This window comes from Gavialis gangeticus, unplaced genomic scaffold, assembly GCF_001723915.1.
Source record: "Gavialis gangeticus isolate Ggan-Ray unplaced genomic scaffold, GavGan_comp1, whole genome shotgun sequence".
NCBI classification, from domain to species: Eukaryota; Metazoa; Chordata; order Crocodylia; family Gavialidae; genus Gavialis; species Gavialis gangeticus.
Genome location: NW_017728982.1, coordinates 903,323 through 919,734, shown reverse-complemented (window position 1 = coordinate 919,734; position 16,412 = coordinate 903,323). Strand labels below are relative to the sequence as shown.

The window sequence follows — 16,412 nt, the reverse complement described above, 5'->3', positions numbered from 1 at the left end:
GCCCCCGCCCCCGCCCCCGTCAGAGCGGGGAGAAGGAGCAGCAGCGAGGGGCACCTCGCACCGCCCCAGCCAGCACACGGGAGGGCCGCGATGCTGACCCCGGCCAGCCTACGTGCCTCGCAGATGCCCGCCAAGCAGCCCGGCCAGCAGCACCATCCCCACGATAGAGCGGGGAAACTGAGGCTCAGAGCAGTGAAGGGACTGGCCGAAGGCTGCCAGAGAGTCGGGCAGGGGTGCCGGGGAGGTCCTGGCTCCAGTCCTTCGCTCAGACCACGAGCACAAGTCTCTTATTCCCGGAGAAGAGCTAGCAACGTTAGAGACGGGGACAGAAGGGACAGCTGGGGCTTCAGACCCCCCGGGGGGCCACCTACTCCAACCCCGGTCCCCGGGGGAGGCACCGGGGGCACAGCTCTGCTCCCCGTGCTGGACCGCGGTGCCCGAGTGCAGACAGCCCCCGAGGTGCGGGCCGAGCGCGGATCGGCCGTCGCGCCCCTCGTGCCGCTCTGTCAATCGGTGACCAGCGGGCCACGCACCTGGCGGTCATGGGACACAACCAGCCCCGGGGAGCTCCCTCCCCCCGGGATGCAGCCACACAGGCCCCTGCATGGACGGACAGACAGACAGACGAGCTGCCCACGCCTGCTCTGCAAGCCTGATTGCACCCACCGGCAGCCCCGGGGTCTGGGACTGTCCCGGCCCTGAGGAGCTGGTGGTGGTGGGTGCCAGGACCCTCAGCCCTAGGCTGCAATGCTCTCCTCTGGGGCCTGTCTCGGGTCACCTGCACCATGGTACCGGGGCTGCTCCTCTGCACCCAACCCACAGAGGCAGAGCCCCTGCAGCTCCCAGCCTCTGATGCCCACATTTGCAAACCATCCCAACCCCAGGTGCCCAGGCCTCCCTTTCCTCCTCTCGTCTTCTCCCTCCCCAGGGGCAGCTGCTGGGCACCACAGGGGACACAGCTCACGTGCCCACGTTCTGACCGCACGGACACAGCGATGCACCACAGTGGTTCGCACCTGGCACCTACGTGCCTGCAAGCGCCCGACAGAGCCTGGCTGGCGCTCAGCATCGCCGCTCGCTGCAGAACGCAGCAATGGAGGCGCCGTCGGCTCCCCTGGGGCCCCTGGCCCAGCACAGAGCGCATTTGCTGCTGGACCTGCCGCCCCAAGGGCCGCACCACTCGCACTAACCCTGGAGGGAGTAACGTGACCAGGCCCCAGCTCCCTCCTCCCCGGTGGGGTCAAACAGCGTTACAAAGGCAGCGAGTGGACCCGGGCGCAGAGCCAGGCGTCCTGGCTCCCAGGCCTGTGCTCCAGCTACCAGGAAGTGCCCCATGCAGCTTGTGCCAAGCCAAAACGTGCCAGCATCTTTGTGCTGCAGCTGTCACCATGAATAGGATCTGCAGGCAGCCCAGTGTCCCTCGCACCGTGCCGTCAGCGTCACCGTCTCCGCCGTGGCAATCGGACACAGCCCGCTCGCTCACCTGGCGCGTGCCAGCAGAATACCTGGCCCAAGGCAGCTCCGATCTCACCTGTGGTTGTGCTAGGAGACCAGTATCTGGTATTTGTCCCACTTGTGGCACGTCCCACCATGGGACCAGCTCGTCCCAAACACCCTTTGGTGCTGCCCTGACGCCTGCCATGTGCTGTTCACTGGGGGCAGGTATCTGGGGGTCCCGTGCCAGATCCCCGGGTCCCGGACAGGCCACAGCAGGAGCGAGCAGAGTAACTCCCGGCCACTGGACTCCCCTCCTCGCACGGCGCGCACAAGCGAAGCTGTCACCGAGTGCTGCTGTTCTCGTCTGAAAGGAGACTTAAAAGCAGCCTCTGTGTTGTAGGGACGTGCGCCCCAAAGGGGCTGTTTCCTTAAGTATTTCCGAGACAGCAGGAGCGACGAGGTGTAAAAACCGAGCTGCCTTTGCAGGTAAAACCAGACCCTGCAGCGATACCGCTTGATCCTGCCTGCCTCGGTGATGGCCCCACGGCTCTGATCTGCCGGGAGAGCCATTAAGCAGAAGGGAGCTCCTGAGGTTTCTAGGGGAGGCTAAGGGCACCGCTTCCCCAGAGCAAACCAGGCTGGGCGGGGAGGGAGCGGCACTGCCCTGCCGGGGAGGGGATGCGAGCCAAGCTCGGGGCACGCAGACAGCGCTGCAGGAAGCAGAGCCTCCGTCCATGGCCCACCTGAGCCCCCTGCACCCTTCCTGCCAGGACAGGCCTCGAGGATCAGCCCACAGCTTTATCCCAAACCCTCCCCGCCGGGGGCAGGGGCCTGCCTGGGGCCTGGTTTGCTGGAGCCAGGGAAGCACTTCTGCCCCCTCCCCTGCCTGTTGCTTGCATGGGCCTGCCCAGATGTCAGCCGTGCTCAGAGGCTGTTTGTGCCACGCACGGGCTTCGGGCTTTGCAGGAATTAGGTCACAACCGCCCCTCAGCCTCGATTCCCGTCCCAGCTGCGCCGTGCTCGGCAGATGGGGAGCCCAAAGTGCCCGTTTGCAGGGACCCCTGCATTAAAAGGCAAGACTTGTGCCTGGTTAAGACAACAGGTTGAAGCGCACGAGGCTTTGCGGTGCACGGCATGTCGAGGACGACCTGCCGAGGCATTTCGGCAGCCTCAGTCCAAACGATCCAGACTGGAGCGGAAAGGCCTCACTCTGCTCACGGGAACGACGCACACGGGCAGTCACCCCCCGCTGCATGCCCCGGGGTGAGGCTTTGCCCCATGGAGGCTGGAGCTCAGGTGCCCAATGCCCCTCGGCACACCCCGTAACACGCTCGGGGGAGACTGCACTGTACCACGAAAGATGCGAGCCTCCGCATCTCCCCCTCAGGCTCCAGACTGCAGAGCCCACTGGCAAGAGGAGCTGCTCCTGCCCTGACCCCATCGCCTGCCACAGGGCACAGAGCAGGCAGAGTCGCTAAGGTAGAAATGATATTTTATTCTTCTTTCCCCTTAGGTTTGGGTCACAGCACAAAATACAACAGTCCTGTATCACAGCAGCACGGTTGGCCTATTTTGGAATGAACACACACAGCTGGGCTAGTTGAGTTGGAGTTCACAACACTCAGATTTTGCCATTTTCTACACGGACGACTTGAAATCTCGTTATACCGACTGCACGCTACAGACACCGAAGTCACTCCGAACACAGGACGCGTGACAGACGCACAGCTAACACGCGGGGCTGGGCTGGGCTGGGCTGGGCTGGGAGGCACGCGCTGGTTTGCCTGCTCGAATCTGTGGTGCATAACTGAGAGGGGAAGGACCAGAGCACGGCCTGGACGCGGCACGGGGTACACAGCACGCGCTCGGCCTCACGCCTGCAGACAGCATGTATAGCATGTGCTTCCCACCTCCACGGCCGTGGGGGGACGCGGCGCTGGGGACGGGGCCAGGGGTTCGGACCTTTGCCTGTGCAGGAGGCTGGGGCAGCGCAGTGGAGAGAGGCAAAGGGGAGCCCCTCTTAGCCTCCCCAAAATGGATCCCAGCCTGCCTGGAGGGTCTGGAGCTTGCTTTCCTTTCTTCTTCTCACCCCCTTCCTCCCCTCCCGTGGGCTGGTGCGTCTCCGGCATCCTCACAGCATGGCGCGGGGCTGGGCTTCTGCACAGCTGCATACGGCCGAAGCCGCAGGCCAGCTCACAGCACCCCTTCCCCTGCTGAAGCCCTTTGGGGCTGGGAGCGCTGCCCAGCGGTGCGGGGCAGCCCCCAGCCTGCAGGAGCTCTGCCCGAGCCCTGCAGCGATCCAGCCCTGGCAGAGGGGGCAGCTCGGGGGCTGCACCAGCAGTGAGGGCCCAGTGCCCTGGGTGCGGCTGTAAATCCCACTGGCATCACCCGGGCATGGCACGCCCTGGAGCCCTGTCCTGGCTTAGCAAGGAGAGAGACAGCTCCGGGACAGCTGCCTTTAGCCCTTAGAGATGGTTCAACCTCCCCCAGCAGTGCCTGCGGGGCCCCAGGCAGGAGCTGCCATGCCAGGGAGCGGGGCTGGTCTTGGCTCTGGGGCAAGTAGGGCAGGAGGACCAGGCACAGGCTGCCTTCAGAGAGCTCGCCCCGGCTGCAGGTGCAGGCTGCACGATGCAGGCAGCCGGCTCGTGCGCTCCCCCCATCACTGCCTGCGTGGATGCCTCATTGCTAATGCCCTCAGCATGCTCGTTGCACACCCGTGCATTGACAGCCAAGGCACCAGCACAGGTGCCACGAGGAGGGCAGGGCCGCCGGAGCGGTACCGCACGTGGCCGGGAAGTCCCGGGGTTGCAGCTGCCTCCGAGTGTGGGGGCAACACCCAGCCCTGAGACTCTCCAGAGCCCGGGGCCTCACCTGGCTGTAGGCTTTGCTGGATGGAAAACGGCAAGTTGGACGTGAGTTTGGGTTGAGCACTGCCCCCTCCCCGCACAGGCCGGGGGCTAGGCCCGTCTGCGTCAGGCAGATTCCCCTTCCCCACCGAGAACCGAGCGTGGCCAGGCCGCAGCGGCCCAGCCCCAGCACAAGGGCCCATGCTCTTTCCAACCGGTGGGTCCGTCACCTCCAAGAGGCAGCACTCGGGGAGAGGACGGGTGCATGAGGGCACCAGGAGGGAGGGAGCTGGCCTCGGACCAGTGACTGCACCCATGTGGGTCTGGGCGGAGGAGGGGAGCGTTCCCCCAGGGCCCTGCATGCACCCAGCTCCTGCGTTGCGAGGAGGGCTCCATAACCACGAGCGAGGACGGTATCATCGTCGATTATGCGGCACCGTCCACGCTCGTGGCGCTTCCCAACCCTGGCCGAGTAGAGGTCCCTGCCCCCAGGACTCTGCCCTGCCATTGAGCCAGGTTAGTGGGAGCCCCGGGATGTGGCCCAGCGCCGAGAGACGCCCCTGAACAGCCTCTGCCCCCCGCACAGGAAGGCAAAGGCCGGCTCCCCTTGCACGGGCGCTCTCGGGAGGGGGTAGGAAGCAGATCCTGTCACTCTCACGTGGCTGTGTACCACGGGAACCGCACCGGGCACGGGGAAAGAACTCACTAACACAACAGCAGCAATGACTAGTCCTAGAGGCGATGGCCATTACACACGAACATCACAGGCTACGGTGGGTGGGCGGGCAGGCGGACGGGCGGGCGGGGGAGTCCCGCTGGGTTGGCAGCTAGAGAACCAGTGTTAAGTACAGAGAGCAACACAGACACAGCTTCGTGGCATCTCCTGGGAAGGACCTGGTGCCGTCAGTTCTGTTTGCTGGCAGGTCACTCGCGTTCGGGTCTGAGCGTCTGTCCTCCGGTCTCTGGGTCTGCGGGGAGGGGACACCGAGTCAGCCGGGCTGCCTGCCCCCCAGCAGCGCCGAAGGAAAGCTCGTCCTCTCGCTCTGCCCCCGGGTAGCGGGAGACGCCTGCTGCCAGTCGCTGCCCCGCGGGGCAAGGAAATGCCAGGCGCCTGCCTGGGCATGGGGCATCTTCTGCAGCCTGCACTGCCCACCGCCCCGGAGCATACAGGACCCAGCCTGGCGGCCATGGCTTCACCTCAGCTCAGCCAACAAATGCAGACCCCAGCGGACGGGGCCCAGAGCCCGAAGGCTGGGGCCTGGCTCGGTTATTTCTGAGCACCCACTTTATTTAAGCCGCTCTCTGCACTGGGGCAGCTGCCCACGATCCTGGCATGCAGAGGACAGGGCTTGGGGGATGGCACTGGGCACTGCTGCCCTGGACCCCGGGCTGAGCCTTGGGGCCAGGCTCAGGGCCCAGTCCGCATCTCGGCTGCCAGACTGGTCTTTAGTAGAGCCGTTCACAACTGGCCCTGCAGCCAGGCTCCCAGCATGGTCACTCCTCAAACCAGCCCTCAGCCCTGCCCCGGGCCCGGCGCCCCCCGCCAGTGCCTGCAGGGGCCTGGCCCCAGCCCCCAGCCCGGCCGTGGGCACGGACGGAGGGCCTGGGCTCGCCTCACCTCATGGCTCTAGATCAGTTCTCTGCTTTTTGCGCTCCTGTTGCTGCAAAGGAAACAGAAAAAAAGTTTGCAAAATTCAGCCAAGGGGCCTCAGCCGCCTGTCCAGCTCTGTGCCCAGCCAGGGGACACCCATGCCCCCGCCAGCATCGGCAGAGGCTACGTGAAGCAGGAGTGCGAGCACGTTACCATTTGAGGCAATCAAGTTCTCAGCCTGAGCCTCCTCATCCCCCGGTGCTCTGCAAGAAGAGAAGCAGTGAGAAGAGCCGGGCAGCGCCACCCCCCGCCCCTGCGGCTCGCGGGCTTCGCTTTCCCGAGCCGGGCAGGCCCGGAGGAGAGCGACCGCCTCGGCCCCGCAGGGAGGCAGAGCAGATGCGAATAGCAGCAGAGACAGGGTGGACAGAGAGCAGGAGCGTGGCCTGGGGTCTGCGAGCTCTCCGTGCCGGAGGCGGCCGTGGGAGAGAGGGGCTGCCCAGCGCGGCAGGCTGCCCTCCCGCTCCTTCCCCGCGTGCGCATCCCCAGGGCCCAGGCTGCGCTTGGAAAGCCATGCAAGGAAAAGCGTGCCAAAGGGGCTGGCTACGGCACTAAGCCTCGCTGGACTGACTGGCTTCCTGATGCATGCCCCAGGGAAGGGCCTCCCCTCGGACAGCCCCCACCCACAGAGCAACCAGCGCGGTGCCTTCCCGCGCGGGGAACGGCCGGGCCCCCCACGGCCTTGGCGCTGGGGTGGTGCAGACCCTGCCGGCGTCTGCGTGGGTCTGAAAGCCTCGAGGGCGCCCAGCCCCCCCGCAGGGCAGCCACACAGCATCCTCAGGCTGGAGCCCCGCACACTCACCTGGGCTTCTGGTTAAAACTGCATCTGCATCTCCTGCCTGGAAGAGGAAGAAAACCATGATGCTCAGAGAGCAGCCTCCCCCCGAACAGCAGTGCTAGCGCCCTCGCAACACGCTCCTGCCAAGCCCCGGGTCCCTGCCGCGAGGGGCGGCTGCTCCGGGCTCGGCAGACACAACTGCACCTCCGGGCAGACCAGTGACAGGGCGGGGGGACAGGGCATACCCAGCCGAAGCCGTGGCACGAAGAGAGGATGTGGAGCTGCCTCACGGGAGCAAACTCCACGAGCCCTGTGGGTCTCTGCATTACCCCTACCCTGCGGTCCCCGCTCTGCCCCAGCCACACGGCTCTCCCCACGCCGTCCCGGAGCTGCGCGCCCTGCCTCGGCGACTCACTTAGTATAAGGAGGATGCCGACCAAGAACAGGACCACCGCAAACACCAGGCCGCCGATCCTCAGGTTCTGGTAATCTAGCGGGGAGAGACACGGGGTGATAACACGCCCGGTGGCTGCGGCACTCGGAAGGACGGACGCAGCCCTACCTCATGTACACACTTGCACACGCTCCTCCAGCTGTGCCAGGGGATGTTCTGCACACACTCGTCTGCATGCACGCACACACACACATACACATACACACACACAACTCTCTCTCTCTCTCTCACCATAGTTGAAGGGGTCTTTTTCCTTCTCCTGATCAGCAGCTGGACATGAAAAGACAAAAAGTGCACGAGTGTGAGCGTGAGCGGAGCGATCACAGCCAGGCTATGCTGTCTTTGGGGGGTACCGAGTTACACGTGTCCCTTGCACCGCAGCAGCACCTGGGCCTCGGTCAGGCACGGTGCTTCCCCGCGGGCGTCTCAAAGCTGCACGAGCACTTCAGGCTCTGGCTGCAGATCCACGCTCCCATCCAGGGAAGCTCGTAGTCAGAGCAAAAGCCCCGATGCTTTCTGCACTGTGCAAACACAGGCTGGACACCCTGAGCACCGGGGCTGGCCGGGTCCCGACCCAAGCTCTCCAAGGTCTCGGCCTTGGCCCCGGGGCAGGGCATTCTCCCAGCAGGGCGCGGACGGCTGGCTGGGTACGTACCGTCCGCTACGACCACCGGCACCAGCAGGGAGCACAGGAAGATCAGCACCATTTCCATGGCTGCTGGAAAAGAGGACAAAGCGAGTGACTCTTCAGAGCAAAGGACAAAAGGCAAAGCAGCAGCGTGCAGGAATCAGCACGCACCACCCGACCCCGGGACAGGGCAAAGGGGAGCTGGCGCCCGGGAAGCCCGACGGGAGAGAGGGCCCCGATCCCCCCAGCGTATTTCAAGCAGGAGCCCAGCCCGAGCCTGCCCCGTCCCAGAGGTCTGCCGCCCCGAACCGCTGGAGCCGGCTGTAGCAGCGCCTTGCACCGAGGCGCCAACAGCAGCGAGGGCTCCACTTGGCCCCGGCGCTCGCTGGGCTCCTGGCCTGGCTTGGCCTGGGCTGGGGCATCGGCCAGGCCAGCAGCTCATTGCAGGTGGCGGCTCCGCTGGGGGCCGGCATCTCAAGGTCACATCCCTCGTTATGGGGATCTGGCTGGCTCGCGCCGCGACTCCCTCCCCGTCGCCAAGGTCGCCGCTGCACGCTTTGCCCACAGCATGCTTTAGTTTGCCCCAATTAACATAGCAACTGCTGCACATTCCCGCGGAGAGCAGGATCAGGCAGGCAGGAGCTGGTGCTCCCAGCCCTAAAACCCGAACGGGCCGCGAGCCTCAGCCTCCCCGGCCCCACAAAGTCACGGCTCTGCTGGCAGCCCCAGGCCCCAGCCAGCTCCCTGCCGCCCAGGCTGGGGATGATTAATGATGCACGGCCCCTCCTCCCCTATAGCACAGGCCTGCTATAAGCACGGAGCCATCGAGGCTGCCGGGCAGCAAGGGGCTGCCCGACGTCATGGCTGGACCGGGCACCCAGCCCCCACTCTTGTGCCCTGACTGCAGACAGACGTCCCCGATGCCCTTCGCCAGCGCCAGAGCGTGGCCACTCTTCCCTCGCCAGGACCGAGCAGGGGAGCAATGCACCGCGCAGCCGGGAGCCAGGCCGGAGCCCGGGCGGCGCCAGCACTGGCGCGCCCAGGCTGGAGGCCCGGATGTGGCGAGGTCCAGCCGGGCGGCCACCAGCAGCAACCCGCGCTCAGCCCTTGTGACACGATCCACCTGTGGAAGCGACCCGCAGGGGCACGGCGGCCCCTAGGCCAGGGCTTGACCCCCACACCGGTAAGAAGCAAGGCCAGAGCAGCCCGACAAAGATCCTGGCCGCGCTCCCTCCGGCTGGGCCACTGCTCTGCGTTGCCCGGGGCCGGCTGGAGCCTGGCGCCTCCGACCCAGGGCAGAGCCGGGCCGGCCCCTTCTCCTTCAGGACGTCCTTGGAGCCCTTCCCGGAGACGAAGGGCAGGAATTGTCTCTGTTTTCAGCTTCTGCAGGAACTGACACAAGTAGAGGCTTCTGGTGGAAAACGCCCATGTTGCCAAAAAAGCCACTTCCCATCAAAAATCTCCGGCCGTGAATGCGGAGGGGGGAGGTCTCTCTGAGGGGGCCGGCTCTAGTACTCTGGGGTTTGGCTTGCAATTCGGCTCCCGCTTGTCTCGGCGTGTGTCAGCGAGCCGGCCCAGACACGCTGGCGCTGGCCACGAGCTCCAGCAGCGCGGCTCGGTGCCCCTGGAGCAGGTGCTGTCTCAGCGTAGCCCGGAGCAGCCCCCAGTCCAGTCCCAGGCATGATGGAGGGAGCGGTAATAGTTTCTCTTGTCTGCCAGACAGGCGCCCGGCTGCCGCCCCGCGGGAGAAGCTGTCATCTGCCAGCTCAAAGGCCTCTGCCGGGCTGCCTCGTTCCAGGCTGCAGGTGCCTTCCAGGCAGGCGACGCGCACTCGCTGCTGCAGGCCTGCAACCAGGCGCGCCTGCGCCGTGCCGTGCCGTGCCGCGCCGCGCCGCGCCATGCGGGGGGACACGAGGGGTTGGCTGGGGAGATGCTGAAGTGCACGTCTGCCGCAAAGGTGGGGTGGAGAGGACACCACCAGCCTGCCGGGGCCCCCCCAAGAAGGCACTGAGAGCCCCCCTGCACGGCCCGCACCTGCCCGTCGCAGGGTCACCGGAGCACGGGGCAGGGTGGGGGACGGACGGGCCTTCTTGGCCGGGGCCCTGAGCAGGGGCATCCAGCCAAAGCCACATCCCGCAGGCTGCCGAGCCAGCGACCGCCAGTCCCCGCCGCCCCACGGACCAGCTTCGCGCTGCACTGCAACCCCCGACGTTACCCATTAACTCCCACCCAGGGAACGGCAGGAGCCTGTGCCCGCTGCTTCCCGGGGGCAAGGGCAGGAAGGAGGGAGGGAGACACACTCCTCCTTCCACCTGGGGAGAAGACCCCTGGGACGGGGCTGCTGCCAGGGGCACCGGGTGACGGAGCCGCGAGCGCACACGGACCGTCCTGGCGGAGGGAGCGAGCGGGGAGCTGTGCGGAGGGCGGTTCCAGCGCGCAGCGAAGCAGAGGTAGGTTTGCCGCTGCGGGCAGGGCTCCCCCTCTCCTCCCCGGCGTGCGCCTGCCTGCCCGTTTGCCCGTTCTGCCGCTGGGAGTCAGTGAAGCGCCCTAACAAGACAGATTGCTGCCCCCCTGCCCGTCGGGCAGCAGCCAGGCTCGCCAGGGCCGCGCGCCGCACTCAGAACGGCTCAACGCAGCCGCCGTGCGCCTGCAGCTGGCTGGACCCTGCCAGCCACCAGCCAGCACACGGCACGCAGACCCCAGGCCTTTTGGAGGGGCTCATCCTTGCATCCTCCTCCTGCCCTTTCCCTCTGGATGGCACCAGCTCCATGCCCACAGCCACAGCCCGTGAGCAGGCCTTGCTTAGGAAGGACACGCGAGGACCTTCGACAGCCAGGTGCCCCCACGTGCCAGGAACGAGCCTGGAGCCTCGGGCAGACGGCGGTGCCTGGCCTGTGTTACTTTCCACTGGCTGCCGGCGGCCCGTGCTCGGGGGTCTCAGCCCAGGCCCCACAGAGGCCAGAGGCCGAGGCACAAGGGCCACAGCGATGCGCCTCTGCCCTCGTCCCCGAGGCCCCTCTCGGCGCTGTGCTCTCCCAGCGTGGCGTGCCGGCTGGGACAAATACAGGCCAGGCCCTGCCTTTCATTCTCATGTTTTCCGTGTTTCTGGTCTTTGAACCACTCTTGACCTCATGACCCAGCACAGCATGGCCCGGCACGGCGCAGCACGGCACACTATGCTGCAGGCAGCGTCGCAGCACGGGGGCACAAGAGCATGGCCACCGGGCAGCACCCGGGCACATGCATGCACCAGCTCCACCCTGGAGAATGGGGCTCCGCAGCAGCAACAAACTGCAAGTCCTCCGGGTTAATCCCCAGGGCCTGCACGGCGCGGGGGCACGGACAAGAACCCACCCGCACGCCATGCCCTGCCCTGCCGGACACCAGCTGGTGGGTCCGGGGTCCAGACCCCGCTTCCATACAGGGCCACAGACAACGAGGCTGGAGCCCTGTATCCCGCCAAGTGCCAGGCATTATTTCGCAAAGCCGCGCAGGTTGAAGCCAGACCGAGTCTTGCCCCGCGAGGGCAGCAGCTAGCTGGCTGCAGCACGGCCAGCTGAGCCGGGAGGAGAGGGAAGGGTCTGTTTAGCTGGAGCTGTTAATCCACAGGGTGCGAGTCACAGCCCAGCTCCAGGGACAGCTCCTCCCCGCTGCGGTCCTCGAGCCTGGGGGGCACAGGGCTCTGAGGCCAGCAGGGAGAGGGGTCCGGCTTGCTGGACTCTGCTCTGTACAGAGGACACGTCACACCAGTGCACGCGCGTGTCCGCGGGCGCAGCTGTTGCGGCCGTGTCTGGGGGTCGCTTCCCGCGGTACCTCGGCTAGTCTCATCCTGCGGCCTGGCCCAGCAAGGCGTCCCCTTCCCGCACGCTCGGCCGAGCTGGCTGAATGGCCAAACATGGAGCCGCCGTGCTGGATTTCGTGCCGGCGGGAGGCGGGAGGCAGCTGCTGCTGCTCCCATAATGGGAAAGGACGAGGAGGGTTGGGGGCGGCTCTGCGCAGCGCTGATAGCGCCGAGTGCGTGGCAGCTGCTGCGCTGGATTAAGGCAGATAAGCGAGGGGCCATTACCGAGCAGGAAAGCAGCTCCCCGGGGCACAGACGCAGGGGAGTCTGGCACGGAGCTGCTCAGCCCCTCCAGACCCTCACACCCATGCAGGAGGCTGCGGCCCCGTCTCAGCCCTGGGCCTCGGCAACCTCCCTCCAAAAGCCAGGGTCCAAGAGCTCAAGCCTGCTCCCATGATGGATAGTCGGGGTGTCTGGGCCCAGCCCGAAGGCCGTCCCCAGCATCTGCCTAGCAGGAGCCCCCCAGGTCCTTGGGGGCCGCGGTCGGCAGGCTGCAGTGGTCTGCACCTTCACCACCCCACGCTGGGGGGAACCGGCTGCACCTGGGCTGGGCGAACAGCAGGCAGGTGAACCATGAGAGGTGACCGGCACAGGACAGGCAGCAAAGAAAATGTGGCCAGAGCCACCCCACAAGCCTTGCTGCGGTTCACAGGGGCACCCGAAGGCAGTCTGCCTCGGTCTGGCCAGGGCCACCGAGACGGGAAAACAAGGCTGAAATGAAGGCAAGGCCACAAGTGCCGTGCACGTGGTTCCAGGGACCCGCGGGCTCTCCGCAAGGGGACTGCAGACATGCTTCCCGGCCCCGCGTGCAGAGCGTGGGCTCGGTCTTTGGCCCAGTACACGCTGCGTACGTGCCAGCAGAACCACATCCATTCTTCACAACAAACCCCGTGCTCCCCGCTGACTTGACCCAGGCCAGGTTCGGTTGAGTTTGCTCCCTTGCAGCTGCTGCTGCCACCCAGCGCCCCGGCTCCCCTCGCTGAGCTTCCACCTGCGCGGCAGGATGCGACCTCTCACACAGCAGGCTCTAGCTCGCGAACATCTTGGTGCAGCGAGTCACATAATTTCACGTAATGGCTGGGTTTTAGAGAGATACACAAAGCAAAACTAACTGATAACACAACTGCTCGGGGGGTCATTTTCCCTTAATGGCCCGAGTGAAAAGTCAACAAGATGCATGAAAAATATCAAATCTTATTTTGACAGTAACTCACAAAATGTCACTTTGGATGCACAGTGTGCACTGGGCAAAGCCTAGAACAAAGCAGTATTTATATCTGCATGGCTCAAACCTGAAGCTGAATGAAGGGTGTTAATTGAATCCTGCCTTCTGTTAATAATGCCGTTATTGGTTGAATAAATAATTCATCAGATCAGTTGTTGCGTTATTTGACTTCTCCTGTAACTAGTTGAATAATGCCCATTGAATAATATATTTGATGAACGATACATTATTCATTGTATATTTTACCCCTCAAACATGCTTGCTCTGGAGTCGAGACGCAGCGCAACACCAGACCCGGGTGGGAAACAAGCTGGCAGGCCCCGTCCTCCTCTCCCCGCACCAGAGCGATACCAGCCCGGCCCGAGTCTCAGTTACCTTCCAGGGGCCTCAAGCGTGAGCAGAAGCGAGGCATTCCCCAGCCGCGGCCGGAGCGGCACCAGCCTCCTCTCTCCCTAAACCCGGGCGAGGGTCCGGTCGCGCAGCGCCCCAGCCAAATCCTGCCCATCTGAACTGCCGGGCAGGCTGCTCAGACTTTGCTGGAGCAGCTGCGTCACAAAGGCAAGCCAGACTGTCCCCTGGCTTCTCCGTATTTCAAGTCACAATATTTAGTTTGCTGTTCATGGAGAAAAACTGCTGGGTCACAGCCCTGTCTTTATCTCTGCTTGCTCTAGGCGCGCTGTAAAGGCGACACAGCACAACAAGTGGAGCCTGTCTATAAATGCTCAGATGCTCTCATCTCATTAAGGACCTCAAACCCACTCAAAGATGATATTTTTCCATGACACAATTTTGCTAGCTCAGCGCCTCCTAAGTGACCAGCTTCTACACAATCTATTCCAGTCCTGCTTTTCTTCCCGTTTCTTCTCAAAAGGAGGAAAAACAGGTGGAGAAACCCTTTCAAACTTGATCTGATAAAGGCCAAGGCTTATAAAGAGAGCCTCATCTTCAAAGCGCTTTGCAAACACCAATTAAATTGCACACAGTTTGCAGATGCAGGTGCAGGCGCGTCCCGTGCACTCTCGCTTTGACACGGTGTAATTACACATGTTCACACACACCGCTTATTTCCCGAGTGCAAATCCAGGACACGCTCCGTGCCTCCCCCTTGCACGGGGGCAGAGACAGGGACCCTGCAGGGAGATGCCGCTGGTCCCGCAGCCCGAGGCAGCCGCACAGGGAATCGGCAGACAGTGCACACCCACGGGAGATCACCCTGCAGGGGTATTTGTCCCGCTAGCCTGCTGGGAACTGCCAGGAAATCTCATGTTGGACACATCTGCCAATCAAAGCCTGCATTTCCTCTGCCGGCTCCTCATCCTCACCCTGCTTCCCTGCCAGGAATCTGAGACTGTCAGTTTGGCCCATAAACAAGCCAGTGGCTCTCCAGCAATGTGCACAGCCAGTATGGGATCCGGCCCGAGCGCAGCTCCTGGAGCCTTAGATACGCCCTGGGAGCAAAGCACCAGGGACAACTGAGCGGCTAGGAAGGAGAGTCACGGCCCCATGCCCTGCTGCCCCCGAAAAGGGGCCTGGCCTGGCCTGCCCTGCACCGCCTGGCCAGGCACCTCCCACCACCGTGGCTGAGGTTCCCCTCTCGAGGGACAGCCGAGGTGCAGATGAGCTCGGGGCCAGGCCATGCTGGACGCCTCTCTTGGAGCAGCCGCAGCCCCAGAAGCACAGCGGTGAGCCAGGCGCCCTGGGGCTGCCAGGGGCTGGACTCGGTGTGTGGAGAGCTGGCTCAGCCTCCATCATGCAGTCCCAGCTGGGGCGGCTCACGGTCGGGGGGATGCAGAGGGGTCGAGCGGGCAGAGGGGCAGGGGTCTCAACCTGTACGCAAGAGCCTGACCCCCCTCCCCTGCTGTGTCTGCCGAGAGAAACCAGATGGACCAGGGCCAGGCACAGCAGCCAGGGCATGGACACACGGGTGGCCCCAAAGTCCCCCGTGCTGCCTCGTGCCCGTGGCGCTGAGATCCAGGGTGGCGCAGGCTGGGAGCAGCGCGGGTGCAGCCTCCCTGCCGGCCCGAGCCCGAGGCTGCTCTGGTTTGCCGGCGGGTGGAGGGCAGCGCAGTACGTCCTGCACAGCGCTCGCACCGAGCAGCACCTGTCGCTCGGGGCACGAGCCAGCCACGTGCAGGGTCCTCTGCCAGCCAGGAACAGGCACCCCATCCCGTTCCCGCACGCACACATCCATCCGCGTTGAGAGCTGCTTGCCGACGGGCACGAGGGCCCTTGGCAGGAAGTGGGAAGCTGGACAGTCACGCTAGAGAGGGGGCAGTTCCCATTCGGGCGGCTCCCCACCGGACACAGGGGCTCTCGGTCACTGGACGTCTCAAAGCCACGATGCCCCGGCTCCGCAAGGCAGGTGTTGCTCAGGGGCAGCCGGGAGCCAGGTTTGGCTCGATGCACGGTGCACACAGACACGTCAAGGGGATCGCCGAGATTTTGGAGAGCCAGAGATTTGTGTGGGGGGACAATCTGCCAAGAGGCCCCGAATCCACAGCACCGATGGCCCTCCCGTGCCCCTGCGGCACCTGCCTGGCCAGTACCAGCTCCATGCACACGTATCCCCCCGGGAGGGCTCTTCGGGAACCTGAAGCGTCACAACTCCCATCACAACCCCAGGACGGCTGGCAGAGCCGAAGCATCAGGGCCCCCATCAGAGCGGGCACCTTCCCCACACAGGGGCCAGCAGGGCCCAGGCTCTGCAGAGCCTCCACCTCGCAGTGCAAGTGTAATTCACACACCTGAGACAGGACCGACTGCCCGCTGCACTCTCACTGCTTGCACAAAGCTGCCCCGGAGCCCAGCACGGGCGCCCGCGGACTCCGAACGTGCCCCTCCGTAGTGACAGAAGCAAACGCTCCCGCAGCCTGTGTCCCACAAACGCCGACATAAATAACTCTCAGACAACCCCAGTGGCACCAGAAGGTCCCGTCTCCCGGCGCTGACTTGGTCGCAGCCCGGGGAGAAGCCTGAGCTCTCTTTGCAGCAGCGTGGCGCACGGGGCCGCGCGCCAGGGAGGCAGCTTGCTCTGGGAGCCCCGCACGGTCCTGCTGCGCTCAGCTGCCGGGGGGAGGCTGCATCACAACCGCTCTCCCCACCGGGGTCCGAGGCTTCGTGCCAGCAGAGGCTGGATTTTTAGCAAGCGGGGTTTTTTCACATGCCAACATGTCCCTGGAAACAGACTTGGTTCCTGCAACGAGCCCACTTCTCCCCCAGAGCAGCAAATGCTTTACAAAGCATCACCGGATTGTCAAAAACCAGGGCTGGCAATGCAGAACCCATAAAAGAAAGGCACAAACATCACAGTTTTCACCCACGTTTCCCCCAGGCCTCTCACCCCAAGATGAAGCTGCTCAAGGCAGGGAGATGCTGCGTGCTGGGCACCGCTTGCCGATGGTGCAGGCGTCTTTGCATGAGGGCGCTCGATACGTAAGAGTGGCATGATGAGCAGCTGTGTGCGCGTGGCCGGAACGGCACCATCCATCAGAGCGCCTTTCAGCTCACACGGCAGCTTACCAAACAGCTTTTGTCAATGGGTTTTTTTGCCTGCAG

General features: G+C 64.6%; 1 protein-coding gene across 1 annotated transcript in view; it reads right to left on the bottom strand.

The window, feature by feature from the left end:
* Positions 1-7,927, bottom strand: part of LOC109293679 — an 11,711-nt gene extending 3,784 nt beyond the window's left edge. Inside the window, 6 exon segments of the mRNA XM_019511745.1 lie at positions 1,734-2,043; positions 5,902-5,944; positions 6,734-6,770; positions 7,125-7,199; positions 7,395-7,433; positions 7,819-7,927. Coding sequence (XP_019367290.1) covers positions 1,734-2,043; positions 5,902-5,944; positions 6,734-6,770; positions 7,125-7,199; positions 7,395-7,433; positions 7,819-7,876 — 562 coding nt within the window. The 5' untranslated portion in view covers positions 7,877-7,927.
* Positions 7,928-16,412: the final 8,485 nt, after the last annotated feature.